Source organism: Schistocerca piceifrons, chromosome X, assembly GCF_021461385.2.
Source record: "Schistocerca piceifrons isolate TAMUIC-IGC-003096 chromosome X, iqSchPice1.1, whole genome shotgun sequence".
NCBI lineage: Eukaryota > Metazoa > Arthropoda > Insecta > Orthoptera > Acrididae > Schistocerca > Schistocerca piceifrons.
Genome location: NC_060149.1, coordinates 833,720,807 through 833,741,316, shown reverse-complemented (window position 1 = coordinate 833,741,316; position 20,510 = coordinate 833,720,807). Strand labels below are relative to the sequence as shown.

Below are 20,510 nucleotides of genomic sequence, written 5' to 3'. Positions count from 1 at the left end.
AGTAACTCATCAAGCCAAGCTAAAGTTTTCGAAGTCTAAAAATGTTTAATAAGAATTATTTGACATATTGTAACATAGCAAGTTATTGCTGAATAATATTTATTGCAATATAGCATGCAGCTGTGTATCACGGTGGCTGTAGAATTCTGTCATTGCTATGAGTCACAGTGCAGCTGATGCCTCTAGCCATGAGAAAGGTCTCCAGTAACATCTAGTAGGAACGTAAACTGTTACCCCCTACGAATCTAAATAAACCATAGAAATTATCAGCCGATTTTGTTCAAACTTGGTATACCATCCTTTGTCATTAATAAAAGAATCCTATCAAAATTTCAGAATTTTATCTCATATAGTTCCAGAGATTGAGAAAATTACTTAAAAGTCAAAAAAACCAACACTTATGTTTCAAAACTCAGTTAGGAACAATAGCAGTTTGTCTTTTACTATCTTCTAAAGTCTTACGAGAATTCTCAGTAGGCCTATATAAAATCACTTTATCTGCTAATTATTTTTGTTGTGTGTATACATGGGACTGAATGAGAGAGTGTCTGTGGGACATACGTAAAAACATAATACTATTTTATGTAGAAACTTATGAAAATGGATCGTGGGAAAATTGTGGTGCAACCACGAAGCTGATGACGTATGTCGATGTGTGCTTGCTTTTGTACGAGAGCATTGTCGATGGGTACCGTGCTGGATCAATGACATAGCAATTGCTATCCAGGGCCGACGACGGGCTGCAATGATTTAAATGACACCCTTCACAGACTAATCTTATCACTTTTAAGCATCTCTGTGCTAAGGCACACTACCTTAGTAAGCAGAGTAAAAAGGAATGCTGGGAATGCTATGTTTCCTCCCTGGGGTGTATGCCTCTTCATCCCAGATTTGTTCTAAGCTCCGTAGGCTTCTGGGCTGCCAGCAACACTCAAGTGTTCAGGGTCTTATCCTAAAGGGTGCTCAGTGGACTGATCCCTCAGTCCTTGCAGGACACCGTGTGACACACTTTGCAACAGCATCAGCATCCTCTTCCTACGAGGTGCATTCAAGTTCTAAGGCCTCCGATTTTTTTTCTAATTAACTACTCACCCGAAATCGATGAAACTGGCGTTACTTCTCGACATAATCGCCCTGCAGACGTACACATTTTTCACAACGCTGACGCCATGTTTCCATGGCAGCGGCGAAGGCTTCTTTAGGAGTCTGTTTTGACCACTGGAAAATCACTGAGGCAATAGCAGCACGGCTGGTGAATGTGCGGCCACGGAGAGTCTTTCATTGTTGGAAAAAGCCAAAAGTCACTAGGAGCCAGATCAGGTGAGTAGGGAGCATGAGGAATCACCGAAGTTCGTAGGATGCACCTGTTACCGTAGTGCCCTTTAGAACGCAATGGATAAGGATTACGCTCTCGCTGTCCCAGAACATGGACACCATCATTTTTTCAGCACTGGCGGTTACCCGAAATTTTTTTGGTGGCTGTGAATCTGTGTGCTTCCATTGAGCTGACTGGCACTTTATTTCTGGATTGAAAAATGGCATCCACGTCTCATCCATTGTCACAACTGACGAAAAGAAAGTCCCATTCATGCTGTCGTTGCGCGTCAACATTGCTTGGCAACATTCCACACGGGCAGCCATGTGGTCGTCCGTCAGCATTCGTGGCACCCACCTGGATGACACTTTTCACATTTTCAGATCGTCATGCAGGATTGTGTGCACAGAACCCACAGAAATGCCAACTCTGGAGGCGATCTGTTCAACAGTCATTCGGCGATCCCCCAAAACAATTCTCTCCACTTTCTCGATCATGTCGTCAGACCGGCTTGCGCAAGCCCGAGGTTGTTTCGGTTTGTTGTCACACGATGTTCTGCCTTCATTAAACTGTCTCACCCACGAACGCACTTTCAACACATCCATAACTCCATCACCACATGTCTCCTTCAACTGTTGATGAATTTCAATTGGTTTCACACCACGCAAATTCAGAAAACGAATGATTGCACGCTGTTCAAGTAAGGAAAACGTCGCCATTTTAAGTATTTAAAACAGTTCTCATTCTCGCTGCTGGCGGTAAAATTCCATCTGCCGTACGGTGCTGCCATCTCTGGGACGTATTGAAAATGAACGCGGCCTCATTTTAAAACAATGCGCATGTTTCTATCTCTTTCCAGTCCGGAGAAAAAAAATCGGAGGCCTTTGAACTTGAATGCACCTTGTATTCTGCTGCTCTTCTCCAGCAGGAACGATGAGGTGAAGGAACCCCTTCTGTTTCAACCCTCGCCAAGCTGAAGCCTATAATGAACGTTTCATTGAAGGGGAATTCTTGCAGGCTCTTACCTCTTCATATGACCCAGCCCAAGGCCTGGATTCCATCCAAAACCAGATGATCACCGCTTGGACATTACCTAGAGACATCATCTACTCAGGACAATTCAACTGCATTTGTCTCATGGGTGTCTTCGTCTTGCAATGGCGAGACAGCATAGTTATCCCTGTACTTAAGCCTGGCAAGAACCCAATATCTCTCAACAGCTACTGACCGATCAGCCGGACTAACTTACTTTTTAAACTGCTAGAGAGGATTGTTAGCTTTCAGTTATGTTTGGTACTCAAATCTTGGGACCTTTTGTCTCCGTATCAGTGTGGCTTCTGGGAAGAGCGGTCTACAACTGATCATGTACTCAAATTGGAAACAACAGTCCGACAGGGTTTTTCTAAACGCCGAAACTGTATCGCGGTCTTCTTTGACCTACATAAGGCATATGACACAGCTTTGTGCCATCATATGTTAGTTATCCTCCATGACTGGGGATTTTGTGGCCCCCTTCTGATTTTTATCCCACCGGCTCGTCCAGCTTAGAGTTGGCACTTCAGTCAACACCCCTCGAATCCAGGAGGATGGTATCCCACGGGGTTCTGTGTTCAGGGTCACACTCTTCATCACCATCAATGGGCTTATAACCTCTTTGGGCATCTGGTTACGCTGGCATTGTATGTTGATGATTTTTGCATCTGGTTCAGCTCCCACGCACTTCAATGCGAGATGCTTAAAATAGTTTTCACAGCGAAACTTTGTATCAAAACTGGCAGAAAATCCAAAGAGATTCTGATTGTATGTGAAGTATGCTAGTGACAACACAATCAGTGCCTTCTTTGTGTGATAGTAATAGAGATACTACCGAAGATAGTGCTGCCAAAGCAGAGTTACTAAACACAGCCTTCAGAAAACCTTTCACAAAAGAAGATGAAGTAAATATTCCAGAAGTCGAATCAAAAACAGCCTCCAACATGAGTAACATAGAAGTAGATAGCCTCAGAATAGTGAAGCAACTTAAATCACTTAATAAAAGCATCTTTTGGTCCAGACTGTGTAACACTTCGGTTCTTTTCAGAGTATGCTGATGCAATAGCTCCATACTTAACAATCATATACAACTCTTCGCTCGACAAAAGATCTTTACCTGAAGACTGGAAGTTTGCAAAGGTCACACCAATATTCAAGAAAGGTAGTAGGAGTAATCCACTAAATTACTGGCTCATATCATTAATGTCAATATGCAGCAGGATTTTGGAACATATATTGCATTCGAACATTGTGAATTACCCCGAAGAAAATGGTCTATTGACACATAGTCAACATGTATTTAAAAAATATTGCTCTTGTGAAACACAACTAGCTCTTTATGTGCACAAAGTGTTAAGTGCTATCGACAAGGTATTTCAAATTGATTCTGTATTTCTGGATTTTCAGAAGGCTTTTGACACTGTACCACACAAGCAGCTTTTAGTGAAATTACATGCCTATGGAATATTGTCTCAGTTATGTGACTGGATTTGTGATCTCCTGTCAGAGGGGTCACAGTTCATAGTAACTGACGGAAAGTCATTGAGCAATACAGAAGTTATATCAGGCATTCCCCAAGGTAGTGTTATAGGCCCTTTGCTGTTCCTTATCTATATCAATGATTTGCAAGACAATCTGAGCAGCCATGTTAGGTTGTTTGTAGGTGACACTGTCATTTGTCAACTAGTAAAGTCATCAGAAGATCAAAACAAAGCACAAAACAATTTAGAAAAGATATATGTATGGTGTGAAAATTGGCAGTTGACCCCAAATAATGAAAAGTGTGAAATCATCCTCATGAGTGCTAAAAGGAATCCATTAAACTTCGGTTACACGATAAATCAGTCAAATCTGAAGGCTGTAAATTCAACTAAATAACTAGGTATTACAATTACAAACGACTTAAATTGGAAGGAGCACATAGAAAATGTTGTGGGAAAGGCTAAACAAATACTACATTTTATTGGCAGAACACTTAGAAAATGTAACAGATCACGAAGGAGACTGCCTACACTACACTTGTCCGTCCACTTTTAGAGTACCGCTGTACGGTGTGGGATCCTTACCAGATAGGATTGATGGAGTCCATCGTAAAAGTTCAAAGAAGGGCAGTACATTTTGTATTATCTCAAAATAGGGGAGAGAGTGTCACCAAAATGATACAGGATTTGGGATGGCCTTCATTAAAACAAAGGCATTTTTCATTGCAGAGGAATCTTCTCTCAAAATTCCAATCACCAACTTTCTCCTCCAAATGCAAAAATATTTTGTTGATGTCGACCTGCATAAGGAAAAATGATCACCATGATAAAATAAGAGAAATCAGAGCTTGTACAGAAAGATATAAGTGTTCGTTCTTTCCTCGCGCAATACGAAGTTGGAATAATATAGGATTGTGAAGGTGGTTTGATGAACCCTCTGCCAGGCACTTAAATGTGATTTGCAGAGTATTGATGTAGATTTAGATTAGGACCTCTCCGTTTGGTGCCATAACAACCCTCAGTCAGTCAGTCGCCCTGGATTCCTTCCGTACATGCAGTGGGAGGCTCATAACGATTTGTGTGATAGCAATCATTTTCAAAACTTCTCGTCTTTTCTCCAGCATCACTTGCCTGGATGCCCTCCCAGGTGGGCCTTTTCGAATGTCAATTGAGATGCTGTTTCCTCAGCTGTCATCCCAACTGTTTCACCACACAGTGGCATTGATGAGTGCATATGAGTTTTGACTGACACCATCCTTTCACCAGCTGTTTCAGCAATTCCTTCTTTCTTGGCTTCTCCCAAACAGAAGACTGCCCCTTAGTGGACCTCAGAAATTGCTACGGTTATTAAAGCCTGGTTAAGTCCCATAGTGCTCAGAGCCATTAAAGCCTGTCATCATGTCTTTCAGCACTACAAATGGCATCCATCTCTCGACTGCCTCTTGGCCTTTAAGTGACTTCAAGCCCAGGACCATTATCTTCTTAAATGACAGAAGCAGATTTGTTGGAAGTGATATGTCGCTGCCATATGGTGACATACTCCATCTTTGCAGGTATGGGCAAAGCTCAGGTGTATTTTTGGCCTCAGCGTCAGTCCACTACCCAACCTGTTCCATCTTCTCAAACAGAGTCTGGAATGACTCCCTGTATCCTCCACTCTCCACTGTGTGGAGCCATGTAATACCCTTTTTAGTGAGTGGGAATTCGCCATGGGCCTTGCACTCTGCCTTGACACAGCTCCTGGACTGGACCAGTTGCACAATGAAATGCTTCAACACTTATTGGTGGCTAGCCAGTGTCATATCTTGTCATTTTTAAATGTCTGTGGAGCGAAGGGGAATTTCTTTCCCAGTGTCGAGAAAGTGCCTTCTTTCCAGTTTTGAAATCAGGTAAACTGCCTCTTCAGATGTACAGCTATCATCCGATCAATTTACCCAATGTCCTCTGCAAGTTACGTGAATGTATGGTGTGTTGAAGGCTGTATTGGATCCTTGAATCCAGGGACTTCATGGCTTCAGTACAGGGTGGTTTTTGCTAAGGCCGCTCTACTGCAGAGAATTTAGTGCCTGCTACCTGAATGGCCTTTGCCCACCAGCAACAGCTTTTTGCAGTCCTCTTCAATCTGCATAGATCTTATGATACCACAAGGTGCAACCACATTCTTGCCACATTACATGAGTGGGGCCTCCATAGCCCATGCCTGATTTTTATGTGGAACTTTCTTTCATGTATCATTTTTCAGGTACATGTTGGTGCCTCCTGTAGCACCTCGCATCTGCAGGGGAATGGGATTCTGCAGGGTTTTGTTGTGTCCCCCTCTCATTTTAGTGGCTGTCAGTGGTCTGATGTTGGCTGCTGGATCTATGATATCCCCCCACTTTGCATGCTGATTATTTTTGCATTTATTTCTGTTCTTCCGCAATGGACATTGCTGAATGCAGACTGCAGGGAGCAGTATGCTGGGTGCAATCTAGGGCTCTCACTTATGGCTTCCATTTTTTTGCTGCCAACACCTACTTTATTCATTTCTGTCATTGCCATACTCTCCATCCCCGCTCGTATCTGTACCTTCATGGTCAGTCCAAGAATGTAGTGGACTTTCATATTTTTTGGACTGGTCTTTGATGCCCAGTTGACATGACTTACCCGTCTTTATCGACTATGGCAGACATGTCGGTTCCACCTCAGTGCTCTTCCATGCCTTAGCACCACCAACTGGGGTGCAAGCTTCTCTACTGTGATACAGCTCTACACAACATTTGTCCAATCCCTTCTAGATTACAGGAGTCTCGCATGTGGCTCAGCACCACTTTCGACATTACAGATGCTGGACCTGATACACCATTTTGGGGTATGACTGGCAACTAGTGCCTTTTGGATTAGCCCCATGCTCAGCCTCCTAGTAGAGGCAAGAGTTCCACCATTGGGATTTCAGGTTCTGTGCTAACAACAATCAACCACTTGTATGTTATACATTCGCTGCTCCCCAGAGCACCCGAACTACTGTCTCCTCTTTCCAGATATGAAGACTCACCTCCTGCAGTGGTGGCCCAGATCTGGGGCTACATTTGCCATCTGCATCTGGTCCCTTTTTTTTCTGAACTCAGCTTTCCTGTCTACCACCTCTTCTCCAGGCCCAATCACGTACAACTCCGTGGTGCAATTCTGCTCAATTTTCAGTGTGTTTCAGGGTTCAGAAGTAGTCTATACTGATGGCAGCCGGTCACGCTGGCTTTGCTCACATTTTAGTGGGATGTAATGAACTCCACTCCCTACCCGATGGCTGCAGTGCTTTCACTGTGGAGTTGGTAGCCATCTCTGATGCTCTTTAACATGTGCATTCCTGCACTGGTGAGCCTTTCCTGATCTGTAGCAGTTCTTTGAATACTTTACAAGCTTTTGACCAGAGTTACCCTTGTCATCCATTGGTCCTGACTATCCAGGATTCCCTTTTTTTCCCTAGGACAATGTGGATGCTAATCAGTGTTTGTCTGGATCCCAGGCTGTGTTGGGATCCCAGTGAATGAACTCCCTACCAGGCTTGCCAAATTGAGATCAGTACTCTGGAATCAGACCTTTGATCAGTATTGCACTGTCAATTCGAAGGATTCGGAATATGGAATGGCATACTCTGACATTTCACTGACAACCAACTTCACAAAGTACAACAAATAGCACTCAGAAACAATAACAAACATGGTCAGAATGATGAGTATTGAAGTAGATTCAGGGTAAACAGTAGAAGCAGGAAATAACTTACAAGGAATAAAGGAAACCTGTGCATTATCTCTGCACAGTGCAAAAAAAGATTATGGCATTTAAATGCCAGATTGCACATTGTGTCGGGAAAACCATCATAGCTCACGAAAAAATTGTCATATTTGTATGAAACAAAAACTGTTTTACACAGGAAATAGTGGGCACCTCAAGTATGGAAAAATCTAAAAATCGATTCTTTCAGCCCGTTTGCCTTCCATCTCCCCTTAACTCAATTGAAGATCAAGCTCAAGGCATAACTGGTTAATTCATCTGCATTGCTGGTTAGTCAAACTAGCTCTTATCCTAATTTAGCTAAATGCTTTAAGGTAAAGAGATGGGAATAGCTAACCCTCCCTCTTTGTGGTATTGTACTCATTCTAAGAGTCATTTGAAAGTGATTTATTGTATTTGAACTTACTGGTTCTTTTTTCAGATACATGAAATGAAACTACATAAGAGAATAAGACTGTCATCCAAGAAGATCAAGTTTGAAAAAGGGCTTCTGAGTGTGACACACTGAGGAATTTCAGTATGTATTTGAAGACGAAAAGAAACAATACCTAACAGCAAACAAACAGGATGGTGAAGAACCAAATACGTTGCTTTACTGCTGGAAATTATTGTGTATAAATATCCCAACCTTTATGGACTGGCATATAAGATTTTATTCATTGCTGCTGTTAGTCTACTTTGAGAAATTAGCTCAGAAGTCCACATGAAGTGTAAACAGTTGCAATAACACTTCATAGCTACAAACAATCCTTAGCAAACAGTGTCTTGAAGAATGCAGAAATTAGTGGCCAAAAGGTGGTTATAGTGAGACTGAATACCATGCCATTCAAAGAAGTAGTGTTGGCAGCAATTGAACTTTGTATACCAAGCAAATTAATAAGGGACTGAAGAAGTCCCAAATGGTACATAAAACAGATCAGTACACTGTTGCAGACGCAGTGAAAAAAGCATGCCTGATTTAAAAGGGACATAAAATCTCCAAAATGGCAACATTTTTGAGCTGCTCGAAACTTGGTGCAGGTTTCAATGTGAAATGCTTTCAGTAGTTTCCACAACAAAACTAAATCTGGCTGAAAATCCAAAGAGGTTCTGTTCATATGTAAAGTATACCAGAAGTGAGTCATACTCAGTACCTTCATTGTTTGATGTCAGTGATACTGTTACCAACAACAGTTTAACTAAAGTGGGTTACTAAACACAGTTTTCCAAAATTTCTTCGCAATAGATGTTGTTGCAAGTATTATGGAATTTGAATCGCGGCCAGCTGCCACCACGAGTAATTTGGAAGTAGATACTTTGGTGTAGTGAAGCAACTTGGGTCATTTAAGAAAAGCAAATCTTCTGGTCCAGACTTTATAACAGTTAGGTTCTTGTCGGAGTATCCTGACGAAATAACTCAATTTTTAGCAGTCATATACAACTGCTTGCTTGACAAATAATGCATATCTGAAGACTGGAAAATTGCACAGTTTGTACCAATAACTAAGAAAGGAAATAGAAGTAATCTGCTGAATTATAGACCCATATTATTGACATAGATTTTTATCAGGTATTTGGAATGTATGCTGTGTACCAACATTACGAGATATCTCATAGAAAATGATCTGTTGACACACAACCAACACGAAGTCAGCAAATGTGAAACACAACTGGCTCTTCATTCACACAAAATAACTATGCTATTGACAGGGTGTGTAAAGCTGACTCCTTAATTATAGATTTGCAGAAAGCTTCACAATTACAAACACTTCAGATTGGAAGTAACATAAAAAATGAAACTGATGGGGAAGGTAAACTGATGACTATTTTATTGGTAGAATGCTTACATGATGTAATAAATCTACTGTACTTCCTCATCATGTCCTGGAGTATTGCTGCGTGGTGGGGGATACTTATCTAATTGTATATATGGAAGACATTGAGAAAGTTAAAGGAAGGCGTAACTTGTTAGAGGTTGCACAGAATTATTAAGGTATTGATTTTTAACACGTGCTATTCAAGAATGGACCTATCAAGAAATATGAGAAGCATTCAATAAGTAACGCAACACATTTTTTCCTCAGCCAGTTTCAGGTGAAAAGCTGTTGACTTTGTGGTGGGACATCATGGAATATTCCCACTTCAGTACCTATAGTTTCATGAAGTTCAAATAGGTGGTGCCACTATACATAGCCTTCAGAATGATGTCTGAAACAGAGGTGCAGTCCAAGCAGAGAGCTGCCACTGAGTTTCTTGTGGCGGAGAACCTAAGCATTGCTGATATTCTTAGGCACTTGCAGAATGTGTACGGAGACCTAGCAGTAAACAAAAGCACCGTTAGTCATTGGGCGAGGCGTCTGTCATCATCATAGAAAGGTTGCGCAAACTTGTGCGATCTCCCACGTCCCAGGCAACTGCACCCAGCTGTGACTCCTGCAGTGTTGGAACGTGTGAACACACTCATCCCAGGTGATAAGTGGATCACAATAAAACACCTCGCTGCACAACTAGACGCCTCTGTTGGTAGTGCTGACACACTTATTCACTAGTTGTGGTACTCAAAAGTGTGTGCCCCCTGGGTTCCTCACCGCATGACAGAAGGCCGTAAAGAGCAATGAATGAACATCTGTGCAGAATTGCTTGCACTTTAAGAGGCTGATTGTGTCTTTTTTTTTTTTTAGATCATCATCACAGGGAATGAAACATGGGTTCATCTTTCTCTTTGAACTGAAAACAAAATGGCAATCTGTGGAGTGGCACCACACCAACTCTCCTCTGAAGAAAAAGTTCAAAACCACACCCTCAACTGCTAAAGTCATGGCGATAGTCTTCTGGGACTCTGAAGAGACCATTCTGTTTTCTGTCCTCCCTCATGGTGCAATGAACAATGTGCTAAACTCAGGAAATTAAAGAGGCAACTGCAGCGTGTTCATCACCACTAAAGTGCAAACGAACTTCTCCTTCTCCATGAGAACGCAGGGCTTTACAAGTTTGTGCACCTGAGAGGAGCTCACTGAACTTCCAATGGACTGTTCTTTGTCATCCACCCAGCAACCTGGATCTCGCACCTTCCGACTTCCACCTGTGGCCTAATGAAGGATGCAATCCACAGGGAGCAGTACATTAATGATTGGGCTGTTACTGATGCAGCAAGACGTTGACTATGGCGTTGACCAGTAGAGTGGTGCTGTGCAGGCCCCTAAATAAAACCAACCTGCTTTCAGATATTTGTGTTGTGTTTCTTATTTAACACTCCTTTTAGTGTGAAAGTGGTTCTGTGAACCCTCTACCAAACACTTAAGTGTGTATTGAAGAATAGCCACATAGATATAAATGTAAATTTATTGCCTTGGCAGAAAATGATTTAAGTCATGCGGTACTTGCCATTTCAGAGAGTACAATAACTGCTCAAAATTTGAAGGACAGTCTACTTATATACAATTATTTGGTATGTTTCTCACCAAAATTGTTTGTTATAAAATTGCATATTTTTATTTAATGTAAGTACAGGATGAACAATTCTCTCAGAAAGCTTACAAGAAACAAAACCTTCCTGCTTCATGCTTCTTGATCCTGTTACCCAAATAAGATATTTTGTGGTAGTTATGTTCATAATGGATGTAGGTTTTTTAATTATATTTTACGAAATCTTTTGTATGGAAATATAAAAGTACACGTGACTGCTTATGCTGTAGCAAACTAGCTCTTGCAGCTTTAGTGTATCATATACACTTGGGTAGATTACTTTAAATGTTATGAGCCTGCAAGAATTGGATGAGATGAATGCTGCTGACGTAGCTCACGGAGTGACTTTTGTGGCATTGGCCACACTGCATCTCAGGAGCTATGGGTTGGGCTGGATGGGATTGCGGGGCCAGCCCGGGCGCATGATGGACTGACTAAGACTTAGGCGGAGTAGTGAGCAACACCTGGTGGGTTGTGGTGGGTTAGCAGTCTGCAGCGCATAGGTCTGCCTGCCAGGGAAGGATCTTGAACAAGGTTGGGGAGTGTGTCTGTCTTTGGGGTTAGCCTTCAGGGTCTGTCTTCTTTCTTTCTCAGGCTCTGGCATTCCTAGGCTTACCTTTCCTTTCTTACTGCCCCACCAGGGGCACAATTCTATCCTCCCTCAATCCACATTCAATAGTTCCTTCACGTAAACCCTTCTTGTGTTAGTATACTTAAACCTGCTTTCATAGGATTGCTTGAGATGTAGCAATGCTCAAGTAATCCAATGTCAACTTCAGAAAAGAAACAAATAATTTTCTGAATTCTGGGTTGAAAGATAATTAATGCAGTGCTACACAAAATATGAAAGGTGTAAAGACTGCATCGTAATTAAAATGGCTAAGAGTTTAAACCTAGGTACTACCACATATTCATTTACTTACGATATATATTCATTGTGACATTTTTAGCCAAAGCTGGGGAATATGTGGTGCAACATATCACTTCAGCAGACTAATGTGTAACTCTACGTCTATGTAGCCAATGAACAATGATCAGAATAATAGTTTTTTAATTAAGAAAAGAAAACTGTGTGTGTGTGTGTGTGTGTGTGTGTGTGTGTGAGTGAGTGAGTGTAGTGTCCATCTGTGTAAGTGTTACATAAAACATATGTTCAAGGTGAGACTTCGATTGGAGTATTACCACATGTTGCAATACCTGCAAACAGTTTGTGTAACATCTTTAGCACATTGCACCACCAAGAAAATGCATGTGCCATGACAATGCTAAAAATGACATTGCATCAGAACCCAAAACTTATCGCTATCTGCCAAAACTGTTTGTAGTCGGATGTCTGATATCAAACTGAAGAGACAAGCAATGTTTCCTATTACTAACTGTTGGAGTATTGTACATTTGGGATACAATTTAAGCATTTGAGAAAAGAAGTGTGGTGTCTCACTTTGTAGAAAGTTGAAATTGCTTGAAACATTCTCAGGTTCGAGCACAGACACAATTGAACCAGTGACAGTTAAAATGTTATAATTTGATGTGGTCCAAGAAGAAGATTTAATTTCAGGCATAGCAGTATTCAGTTTCAAATCTAAACACACACACACACACACACACACACACACACACACACACTAAAGGGAATATTGTGGCACTTTACAGTGGTTTGCTGAGTACATATGTAGATCCAGCTGGGATTTCTATGAATGCTTCTTACTCCTCTAAAATTGCTCTTATCGGTCATGGTGCACCATTAAGTATCAGTTTTGTTCAACTTGAGAAATGAGCATCTGTTGATAAAGTGTGTGAAATGGCGAACAGCAGTAATAATGAAAATACCATATAGTCTGTGTGTGTTGATTTTTGAAAAAGGAAGAAACCTCCCACTCTTCTACACATAAAAATATAGTATGGTGTCATATGATTATCAAAGTCAATGTAAAAGACTGTGAAATGGAACACAACTTAGAAACTCCAGCTCCCTTCAGACCATCTTGATGTTCAATGCAGGTACTACAGTGCATAAGAATTTAGAAAAAATCAATTCAGTTGTTCGCAGCCAGTGGGGCCTGCACTGCATCACATCCTCTTTAGTTGCTGCCATCTCACTGTTGAGGTAAAGTGCCACAAGTGGTGGGCGTTACATAGGGGGTGACTAAGCTGATAGCTTGACTGAGATGGTCCTCCTCCTCATCCAGCCACTCCAGCAATATTAAATGGTTCTAATTCATTTACAAATTGAGCACTGTCCTTTGACATTTAGATACTGCATCTAGCAAGAGGAACTGCTGTATATTACTCAAAGTGACACATTTTACCTGATTGTTTATATTCAGATAAGAGCCCAGAGGTTAGTTTACAATCACCCCTCTCTGTTATTTTAAGAGACACAGAGATTAATTTGCTGTTAATGAATAGATTTTGTTCAATGTTCAGTCTGCTTGCAACATTATAAGGGAGGAGTTTTCTGTGAGTTACCAGGGTTGCTATTTGGTAATGTGCCAGGCTACTTACCAAAGGTCTTGGGTTCAATCCCCAGTCAGTCCAAGGGTTTTCGTGTGTCACATCACTTCTTTCACCTCTGAAATGTTTGTTAATATGAGAAATGCTAAGTTGGACTGTGGTTCGGAGTCCACATAGGAGTGTAGGTTCATCTATAACTGGCTGGGTATGTCAGTTCAGGGGACAGAGACAGGCAAAGGCAAACCACATCCAAAAGCACCTGCCTAGTAAAGCACTGCTGTGTTCAAACCAACCTTATGAATGATCACAGCTCATATAAGTGATCAGCCAGGCACATTTTTCTTATATTATCCTTTAGTCTATTAATTAATCTAGGTTTTCCTGAGTGAGGTGGTGCAGCGGTTAGCACATTGGACTCCCATTCAGGAGGACAAAAGTTCGAACACGTGTCTGATCATCCTGATTGAGGTTTTCCGTACCGTATTTACTCGAATCCAAGCCGCACTTTTTTTCCGGTTTTTGTAATCCAAAAAACCGCCTGCGGCCTAGAATCGAGTGCAAAGAAAGCGGAAGTTCTGAAAATCGTTGGTGCGTGCCGCCACAACTTACTTCTGCCGTCGAATATGTGTAGCGCTACACAGGCATGCTTTTTAGGCACAACGATAAATACTGGCACCAAATCCTCTGCGTCAGTAAATAAATTACAAAAAAAGGTGGAAGACGAGCTTTTTTCTCCGTCCCGAATTTCGACCACTGCATTTTCATACATTATCCAACAAAGTAAATACAAATTGTGTATTGTTCATCTTCGAATGTAGCAGCTTTTCAATGTACTACGAAAATCCGACTGGCAAGACTGTTTGCAATGTTTGTCAATATGGCCAATTCTACGTTTTGAATTTTTTCCTACCTGTGAGAAGAGATGGTTGCTAATGGGAACTTTTATGAATTGTGAATCACATGCAGTATTCTCTTCACCGTAGGAATAATACGAATATAAACATTTTGCCATGTATTCTTTCGTGTTTGCTGCTATCTAATTTAAATCCTGTCTGCCTAATAAATTACGAAACTAGGGTGAGACAACAGCAAACGCGGGAGTATACACATATCATGTCACGTTTATATTCGTATTATTCTTATGCCTAATAGTGATACAGTCAGAAATGAAGCACAGCAATTGACTAGATTTTTAAATCTAAGATGACTCTAATTTCTGTACAGAATGTAATGTACCAAAGAGGCGCCTGCAAAGATTTTCAAACGGAGAAAAATTTTCACTAACTCTCGTTCAGAACATCTATCATGCGCAGTAGTAGTAGTAGTAGTAGTAGTAGTAGTTTATTCATCTCGAGACAATGTACATTGCATGGATTATTAAGGTTCTTGTTGATCATTATCAAAGAAAGCAGCAGTGTAAGTAACAACAAATAGCAATCTCTTGCCATTGTTTCGCTAATGAGACGATTCCTCTCTTTTTTTTTTGATTGTAAGCGGCGTTAGTGCGCACAAAAGCAAGCCATGCCGCGAGCGGCGACAGACCGTAAACACGCACTATCTGAATGCGACAAACAATGCATGACACAGTACAGTAATGCATTTTCAGCTTAGAGTGACGTAAACACTTATAACAAAGAAAACGGCGCTTATCAGATCAAAGAAAAATAAGCAATCAAACCAGACGAAGCACGTGAAAAAGGAAGGGTACCCGTATAAATACGGACGGAGCGCCTGACGCATATCAATGGCTACCTGCTAAAGCTTAACTGCTAAGGTTACGACTCGAACCAAACTACTGTAGCGGCATACATTCGACCTAAATTGTGTCTCATATTACAATGCACCAACTTTGTTTCGATTTGGAGACGCGGCCTAAAACTTTTCTCTCCCCCTCAATTTCGAGTCTCAAATTTCAGGTGCGGCTTAGATTCGGGAAATTTTTTTTCCTTGAAATTGAGTCTCATTTTTCTGGTGCGGCTTAGATTCGAGTAAATACGGTAATTTCCCTAAATCACTCCAGGTAAATGTCGAGGTATTTCCAGCGAAAGGGCACAACCAATATCCTTCCTTTTTCTTGAACAACATTAGCTTGTACTCCATGTCTGATGATCCCATTGTCAGTGGGACATTAAACTTTAATATTCCTTCCTTCCTTAATGTAGTTTTTAGGAGTACATTTTAGAATAATACCCACTGTTACCTTGTTTCATTTTGTCTGGTTCAAAGTGAGAAAGATTGTAAGATAATTGTAATATGAAGAAAGCATTGTTGTTGATTTTTTGTTGTTGATTCATTCTTTACATTTCAACCATATTAATCACAGATTATTTCAACAAGAGCACTGTTAATGAGTGTCAAAGTTACACAATTACCTGTGATCTGTTCAACTCCAGTCTGGATACTGAGTCATCCATAAACCTTTATCATATCACAGATAGCTTGTTTCATTCGCATGTGTAACCACATATCACTGTTGTTTCTTTGTTATGAACATTTGTGTTTTCACTAGAACAATTGACATCTGTTTATTCTTTTCAATAATTCCTAATGTTGCCTTAAACACACACAGTTTGGCAATGAACTTTTCTCTTGCTACTCATTTTGGGACCAAGAACCCATGTGATGGAGCACACTTCATATTTGATGGTATTTGTCAGTTTCAAACCTATTTCCTGTGCAAAACACTGTAGCTATAACTTACTTTAAAACATTTATTCATTCATGTCTGTTGCATGAATTTTCATAACAGGGACAGGTCTTGAGTTTGGCCCCGTGTATGCTCCACTTAACGCAGAATAATGAAAACCTAGGTTCTTTTACGCTATACATGTTTCAGCTTTTGTCTTGCTTTCATAGACACATCTTGACTGTCGTAGCAGATAGAGTGATTTGCATTCTGTCATAAATCAAGTACATAATACTTTACTTTCTTGCTTTCCAGTGCCGCCTTTATTTGTTATTGAGTTCCTTCATCGTGTTGTGGACACCTTTGAAGATTATTTCGGTGAATGCACAGAATCAATTATAAAGGAACATTATGTAGTGGTATATGAGGTGAGTGAGAAGGAAAAAACTGGGTTGGTCATAGATTTTCTCTATGCTTTTAATAACATATTTATTCTGTTTTTTCAGTTGCTTGATGAAATGTTGGATAATGGGTTTCCATTAGCTACTGAATCTAATATTTTGAAAGAGCTGATAAAACCACCAAACATTTTGAGAACAATAGCCAACACTGTAACGGGAAAGTCAAAGTAAGATACATGCATTTTTTATATATAGCATTATTTACTCTTCATTAATTGGATGTTGGATGAAATTATCACTCGTGGAGTAACTTCTGTGATCAGTTAATGTTATGAGAGAGCTCATGACATTAGTAATGAAAGCACCTTCACAATAATTAACAACACAGTTTTGTTGGCTTGCTTTAATTGTATTGTTGTTTTGAGGATAGGCATTGGTTATTATGGATTGCTGATTATACATTTGTACATCTTCTGGAAACCATCTGGTTCTGTCCTTTGCTTTGTACAATTGCCACACGTCATTATTTTTGCCCCACGATATGGTGTACACACCATCTCTTCACTGTTCTTCTCTTGAGGTGCTTCAAAAAATGGGAAACAGACCTCTAATTGTATTTACTTCCATTAAGAGTAGTTGTGTGTTCATTATTAATGTTTGAGTGAACTGCCAGACTGGTAAGCATGACATTTGTATGGTTAATCCTGACTGTGGACTACTTGTATTATGGGGAACAGTTGCCCATGACATTAGTATTTTCATTGTTCACAATTAAAGTGCACTATTTCAGCTTGCAGTCTCTGTATGCTCAGAGCCTAGTCTCGCCAGTCTCTGCTGCTGCCTATTTAAGTGAAAACTCCTCACTGGAGCCTGTTGTCAGGTGCAAGTGGACTTTACTAGGGTAGAAAGAAGAGCAAATACATGAGTTCACAAGTATGAAAGAGGACTTGTGGCATTGATGCTTGAACAATTGTTGGCTATGATGATTACTATATACTGATACAGTGATTGATGAGTTAGCAGTAGTGATTGATGGGTTAGCAGTGAAAATTATTCTGTTTATAAATCCTTTTGATGAGTTACCAAGTCTATTAAAGACAGTACAAGAAAACAGGTTACAAGGATGAAGTATATTTGCTAAGTGTTGGTTAATTATTGACATAAATTTTCATCGGTCTTCTCAGAAGTTACAGAAATGAATCATAAGCTTCACAATGCTCTAGTAATCCTAAAATGCAAGTTGCTGTGACCAAAAAATTCACAAATAGTGCATTTTTTGGTTGTAGGGCTATAATGTTGACATTTCTCTGTGACCTGTTTTTGTGTGTTGGAGCACACGTTTTCTCAAGGTGGAGGATCAATAAACTAGAATACAAATCTTTTGTTTGCGTTAGATGATCATTGCACATTTTTCATTGGAATCATGGACTGCAAAAATCAAACTTTTTCCAAATATCACTCTTCTTCTTATGGAGCACATTTGCAGTTATATACAATGCATCACATAATTTTCGTCTTACGCCTTCCGCAGTCTCTCAAAATGCAGATTTGTTATAGGCAGTCTGATCCTGAGAGTCATCAGTGATTTACGTCTTACCCGTGCTACTTGACAACAGCAAAATCACACAATCACAACTAGCCTCGCAGTATTGCATGCTTCAGTGAGAGGGAACAATTCAACGAGTGGGAAGTGACTGCAGTCCTGCTGTTCTTGAACTCGTCAGTTGCAGAACTGTAGAGGTAAGGAAGGAAGCAAGCCAGTATAGCACTGATGGAAAAATGGCACCTCAATTTCTAACTTATGTGACCCTCGACATTAGACTTGTACTCTCTCCATTCCTGATCACTGAATCATGCGGTGGGAACTCTCTGTACAATGTACATTCCAGTAACCCTCCTGGCCTTAACCTTAGTCAGTCATTGACCTTCACCAACCAATCCCCTTCCCTGTTCCCACTCCAGCACTACACAGCTCTCCACTCCACCAATGCACCCACAGATTTAGATTATCACACAATATGAAGGTGATTTTTTGGTGTGGAAGGGATGACAGCTGTCAAAAAGCAGGTGCTTTTGATGGTTAGTGGGTTCGGTGCAGACAGAAGTGTGGACAGAGCCATACTGAAGAGGAGGACCAGGTGAAGTGAATGAGAGATGTGTTTAGGCTGTCTGGAAATGCGTACCAGGTGTCTTGGCCCTGTGTGCAGATCATGAAGATGCAATCAGTGAACCTGCACAAGGGGCTTGGGGTTCTGGGATGTTAGAAAGTTTTCCTCTTGATGGCTCATAAACAGATTGGCATAGTAAGGTGTGCTACGGATGGAGAAGTAGTTGTGTGAGGATGTAACTTGATTAGATAAATAAGGAATGTATAGTGGCACAGCACTTCAGACACCAGTTGTAGCAAGGTGTCGGGAAGGCTGCAGCATCATTAGGATAAGAGTTGGAGGGATTGAGGGATTGGTGACAAACTTCCATGATCGTAGTTTGCCCCTCTCACATTGTCCTGTAGGCAGCAGTTCTCCAATCGGAACAGGCTGAAGGTCTAATCTGTTTGTGGTGTTTACTATTTCTAATATTTCTTAATGATGACCCATTCGGTCAGAATTTGGTGTACTGGGAGTTCAGGTGGGTTTGTGGTTGTGTACCTTAAATAGATGTAGGCTGTATAGACAAGGTGAAGTTACTTGGTGACATATTTTACTGTGATATTACTGCATGTGCTGGAGCATGTGGTCTGAAGTAATGCAGTCTTTGTAAGTTGCTATTAGCTCACTGAACGTCCCTAGTTTTTCACTCAGACAAATTGTAACAAATATGGAGACCAAACTAATAAAATAATACTGCAAAACACTTCCTTCTTGTTTGTACTGTGGTTTCTTCACTCACTGTTTTTTTACATCCCCGATACTTTATCTTTGCAAAAGAGGTTTGTCATATGTTTTCCAGGATATCCATCCCTAAAACTATGCTGACACAATGCACATAATTCCCTCACTTCAATGTTAATTACAGGTGGAATCCTTTCTACAGTGTTATGTTTCCCTGTACCTTGCAGTACTTCGTCATGCAAATTGAGCCTCAGTGATATTGCACACAGTTTAACTGGTTTGTCTATTGCCCCATTGTGTCTTTAACCGTGTCATTATGTAACCTTTTACTAATACACAAAAACACAACAGCTGAATAAAATATGATGATGGGAGGAGCACACAAATCTAATTCTATATTAATACTTCTCATTTTATTCAATTTCTTCTCCAGTTTGGCTGCTCATCTTTAATACTTTACACAAAACAAATTTCCAAATGACAATTGGGCCAGACTCCTTGTTCAGAATGTTACATTGCCCATACTAAGTGCAAAATAACTTCAAAATTCACTTTACACACTTTCAAATCGTCATGTGAGTGTCTCATGACCTGCACATGCAAACCAGAATTGGAAATCTGGTAGGAGGCTGACTAGTCATTGCAGGAAATAACCAGGAAGCAGTTTTTCCGCTCGCCCCACTGAAAAGCACAAATGCTAGCTTCTGCCCTCTTCCCTTTGCTAAGGATTCTTGTCAGCATATGGCAACATTTTGCTGCTGACCTGGCCACAGGTCTTCAATTGCTAAATGACTGAAGCTGTGGTGCAATAGGAATGAGGGCTCCCAGGGACTCACCACTCTGTGGTAAGTTTGTGCTTGGCTACCACAGGTGTCAGCCTTTGCAGCACATTTTCCCTCCCATGGCGCATGTCTGTCCTCCTGGTGTTCTTTTTCCCATCCATTAGGAAACAAGTCTGGGATATGTTTAGGAATGTGTTCTGAAGTTTGAGTAGCCTGACATCAGAACACTCCCCCCCCCCCCCCCCCCTCCCTCCGTGTTTTTTCATTTTTTCTTTCTTCATTCTCCATCTCCGATCCTTCCACCACTTTGGTGTTTGAGGTTCCTGTTTGTTTCTTCTTCCTCCCTGTGTGCTCTGTGTGCTCCTGAAGGTTG

At 40.8% G+C, this 20,510-nt stretch overlaps 1 protein-coding gene across 3 annotated transcripts in view; it reads left to right on the top strand.

The window, feature by feature from the left end:
- Positions 1-20,510, top strand: part of LOC124721240 (AP-3 complex subunit mu-1) — a 164,236-nt gene that overhangs the window by 23,040 nt on the left and 120,686 nt on the right. For all 3 annotated transcript variants that reach the window (XM_047246098.1, XM_047246099.1, XM_047246100.1), the window contains exons 3-4: positions 16,439-16,551; positions 16,630-16,751. In XM_047246098.1, coding sequence (XP_047102054.1) covers positions 16,439-16,551; positions 16,630-16,751 — 235 coding nt within the window. The remainder of the gene's footprint in view (positions 1-16,438; positions 16,552-16,629; positions 16,752-20,510) is intronic.